At 38.5% G+C, this 4409-nt stretch overlaps 1 protein-coding gene across 1 annotated transcript; it reads right to left on the bottom strand.

Moving 5' to 3' along the window:
* Nucleotides 1-2492: 2492 nt before the first annotated feature.
* Nucleotides 2493-3930, bottom strand: LOC139859644 (uncharacterized). The gene is made up of 3 exons (XM_071848423.1): nt 3610-3930; nt 3402-3527; nt 2493-3134 (listed from the first exon to the last, which is right to left on the bottom strand). The coding sequence occupies exons 1-3, from the start codon at nt 3928-3930 to the stop codon at nt 2493-2495; spliced, it is 1089 nt and encodes a 362-aa protein (XP_071704524.1).
* Between the last annotated feature and the right edge of the window lie 479 nt (nt 3931-4409).

Genomic DNA, 4409 nt, shown 5'->3' with positions numbered 1-4409 from the left:
TGTTGGTCAGAAAGTTGAGCAACAGAAGAGAGAAGAAGATTTTAATGTTTTTTCTTTAGATACTCAAGATCAAGCAGATGATCAACCTGTTAAAGAACCTGTTAAACCTGTGAAAACTGTTGAAGAAGCTGTGGGTGATAAACCGATTGTGAAAAGCGTATGAGATCACAAAAGGAGTCGATTAGTGATGAGGAAATATGGTCGATGGTTGACAAGCTGGTGAATGAACAAGGAACTTTACAACCACCACCACCGAATGCTTGGAAAGATAGTAGAAAGCACGTCGGCCCATCAAAAGATCCGAAGAGTTTGGCCGAGAATAATCAAGAGACGCGGTGCATGTTCGTTTTTCAGAATGAAAACTTTATTTACCTCACATCTGAGTTTTGGATTAGGCTACTTGGACTTGGATATTCCGGTTACCTGGAGAACATAGTAAGTTTCTTCATTATTTGCTTAATTATTTTTTAAAATCTTAATAATTGCTTTAAAATGCTATTCTAACTTGATCAATTTCATCAACCTATTAGCATATTATTGGATGGGCTACATTTTTGTTACGATATCGTCAGAGATTTCTCCCCCAAGCCAGCCAGATGTATATGAGTCCTGATTACCATATTCTATCGATGGACTCTGCTACGTTTAGTTCTCGATGGACGATTATGCCATTGGGTTTTCTTGATGAGCTTGCGAGGTTTCAGGGGTTCTATGGGGATAATCAAAATGAAATACAGAAACAGGCCAAACTGGATAAGAATAAAGAGGGGATCATAGGGCATAATCCTCCGGATTATATGTATCTGATTGGACTGGGGGATGGAAGTCAGGAGCTATATCCATCTTGGGCCGACTGTGATAAGGTTAGTATAATATATAAGTTTTAAAACTGTTTTGAATAATTCTGTTTGTGAAAATCTGGTGAAGACTGAAATTAAACAGGTGAACAGACTGAAATTGTGCAGGCGCAAGGTTTGACTTGTGTCTTGCGTCGTGGACTAAACTGGCTCAAGGTTTTCCTTGCGTCTTTGCTCCCTTGTATCGGATCAAGCGCAAGGTATGTTTTCGCGTCCTTGTGCCATGTTTCTGATCAGAAGCAAGGTGTATTTGCGTCCATGCTCTCACATTTCTTAGACGCAAGGTTTATTTTACGTCTTGCATCCATGTATCGGACGCAAGGCTTCATTTGCATTCTTGCACCTTTTATTTTGTCTGACGCAAGGTGTTCCTTGCGTCTTTGCGCTTGCTCATCAGTCTGCATTATTTGATTCTGTATGTTATTTATTTTCAGATTTTGATCCCTGTGCACATTGTTGAACCCAAACACTTTGTACTCATTGTTTTGAGCTTGGAGGACCAGAAGCTTTGGGTGTATGATAGTTTGCCTGGTATTGCCTCTAAACAAATTAACAGTGCCATTAGAAATCTGGGAGATAACTTGCCTATTTACCTGAAAGTAATTGACTACTACAACAAGAAGCAAGACTCACATATTTGTGAATACTATGAAACCAAGGAGAGTGTAGAGTTTCTGATTGAGGCAGGATCCGTTGTGCCAATCCAGAGGGGTGCTAACGTTGATTGTGGTGTTTGGGTATGCATCCATTAGAGCGGGTGGTTTTTGGGTGGGATCTTATACCCGACATTGTAGATGCAAAGAAAGCTGCCGAGGACTACAGAGTTAGAATGGCAAAAACCTTCTTCCGTGCACGCTTTGATACACAAGAGATGCCACCCCCAAAAAAACAGAAAGAGGTTGTTAGTTAATTAAGTAGTGAATATATTAATATTAGCAGATATGTTGTATGTATATTTAATGTAAACTGCAACTGTATAGTTTTCTGGAACAGGCGCAAGGTATATATGTGTAACCTTGCGCCCTTGCGTCTCGTTGGCGCAAGGTTGTTTTTGCGCCTTGCATCTTTGAATTGTTTATGTATCTGGGTGGCGCAAGGTAGTTTTTGCGCCTTGCGTCCTTGTTTTGTTTATGTATCAAGTAGGCGCAAGGCATGTTTTTTTGGACCCTTGCGCCCTTGCGTCTTCCTAACACAAGGTTCTTTTTGGTACCTTGCTTCTTTGCGTATGCCTCAATTTTAGTGCTAAATTGTGGGATTGTTTAAATAACTAATTAGAGAACATGAGAAATCACATAAATCTAGAACACGCAAGGTGGTTACAACATAGATTGATTATATTACATTTATCTAGAGAAGACTTAACTAATTGTCACCTAGATTGCACGTTTGATAAAACTGAGACTGATAAACTTGAGAAGGCTCAACTTTCTCTTTCGACTTTGACTTAGATTTTGAAGTTGATTTCCTTACCCTTTGAGAAGTAGATTCACTGGTTAGGTTATAAGGAGCGGTGCATGTTGATCGATTATGATTCGCTTCCTTGCAATGAGTACATGTTCTTACTTTCTTAACAGTTTCTTCACCTTGCGACGGAATACGATCCGTACTTTTTGGGCGTCCAGGTTATCTTTTCTTTCAAATTGGGGGGTTTACAATTTGTAAAATCTTGGGCCCTGGATCCGACCATTCTGAGCGATGGGGCAAAGGAAGGATGTGTTCGGAATACGTATTTATATAACTTTCAGATGTGAACCAATGTAATACATAACATGTAACATCCTGCACTCCAAAGAGACGTGTTGCTGCAATAACATGTCCGCAAGGTATGCTCGATAATTTCCACTGTCCACATGAACAACTCCTTTCTTCTAAATTAACAAACCTATTTTTCCTCCCGTCACGCACCTCTATTAGATTGTTTGTTGATGGAAATGTTTGCCATCTTCTTGATTTGTTGGTCCTCTTGACTAATTTGCGTTCAGAATATGGAGTAACCGTTAAAGTAAGACTGACTACTTTGTTGTGATGTTTGAAAAACCAATCTTGTATTGATGCGCGAAAAAATTCCAATAACATGCAAACTGGTAGTTTGCGAGCATGTTTTGATAGAGCGTTAATAGACTTTACACTGTTGCTGGTAAGGTATGCATACCTAACACGATCAGCTTGATTTCTAGACAATTTATTGAAACCAACATCTACTAGGTACTTGTAAGACGCTTTCAATCTTCTTTGAAATACACTAAGATGATCCTGAAAATCTGACGTACGGTAAGCCTTAACCATTTTCCAATAGTGCCATTCAAAATATTTGAATTTGTTGGACATTGTTTTTATATTCATGAACAAATGATGTGCGCAGTGAGCGTGAAAGGCTTCTGAAAACACATTTGAAATACCATGTGCTATTGATGGAGCACGATCAGAAATGAAAGTAATCTCTGAAATACGATCATTCATCCCAGAACTCATTAGATGATCTCTTAGATTTCCAAGAAACTATGACCAAACCTCGTTTGTCTCGCCATCACCAATTCCATAAGCCAATGGCAAAATTCCGTTATTGGCATCCATGGCAACTGCAACTAAATTTGTACCCAAGTATCCATCTTTCAAATGTGCACCATCAACAATGATTATCGGCCGAACATATTGCACAAATGATCGAATCTGCAAGGTATAAAACAAATTAGGTTTAACTTATAAGGCGCAACTGCTATATTAGTTTAGAAAATCTTACATGGTTACTTACAACTGCGCCGAACGACATGTAACACATCAGAAATTTATTTTGACTGTCAGTCACCAAATTCGTCATGCTTCCTGGGTTGTGGATCATAATGTTATGAAGGTAAATGGGAAGCATTCGGAATGAGTCATCCATACTGCCATGAAGCATCTCTATTGCATGACACTTGGCTCTCCATCCTTGATTGTAAGATATGCTCACTCGAAACCGATTGTCGACATCATCACGTATATCATTTGGTTTATAGTCTCGATGTGCAGTCTTGAATGATTCCATAAGAATATTGCCTAAATCCTTTTTAGTAGCGTGTTTATTGTTTCCCATAATTTGGGTACGTGAGCACGTGTGTACATCATGTAATTTCTTTACAATAAAGTTGTCAGTGTGTCTTATTTTATATGCACTACATTTTCAATCACAGTTTGACAACACACATTTAGCGGTGAATCGAGATTTGTCCAACTTTACAGGCTTAATTTGGAAGTTTTCTTCAAGGAATTTAGTATATAGATGGTTTAAAAAATCATCCTTGTTCAAAAACATTTGTCGAACTTTAAGCAAATTGGAAACCCTATACGTGGTTGGAATGGGGGTCGTAGATTCGAGCTCTTGTACATGCTCACTCAATAAAAGAGGCATATTCCATAATACATCTTGCTTTTCTTCATCTTCTTCATCTTGATCTTCTCCCTCATTTGGTTCCTCTGAATCACTAGACGCGATAACAGATTCAAACGGGTGATTTGTTTTTTTAATTTTACATACATTCTTCACAACATGGTTAAACAAATCAAACTCTTCTG

Source organism: Rutidosis leptorrhynchoides, chromosome 7, assembly GCF_046630445.1.
Source record: "Rutidosis leptorrhynchoides isolate AG116_Rl617_1_P2 chromosome 7, CSIRO_AGI_Rlap_v1, whole genome shotgun sequence".
In the NCBI taxonomy this organism is placed as follows: domain Eukaryota; kingdom Viridiplantae; phylum Streptophyta; class Magnoliopsida; order Asterales; family Asteraceae; genus Rutidosis; species Rutidosis leptorrhynchoides.
Note: the sequence above shows the minus strand (reverse complement) of the source record. Positions and strands in the feature narration are given on the sequence as shown.

Coding starts and splice junctions, on each gene's coding strand:
- LOC139859644 (XM_071848423.1), bottom strand. CDS start 3,930: ATGGGAAACAATAAACACGCTACTAAAAAGGATTTAGGCAATATTCTT. Junction 3,528..3,609: donor ACATGTCGTTCGGCGCAGTT/GTAAGTAACCAT, acceptor TATACCTTGCAG/ATTCGATCATTTGTGCAATA. Junction 3,135..3,401: donor ATAACGGAATTTTGCCATTG/GCTTATGGAATT, acceptor AAAATGGTTAAG/GCTTACCGTACGTCAGATTT.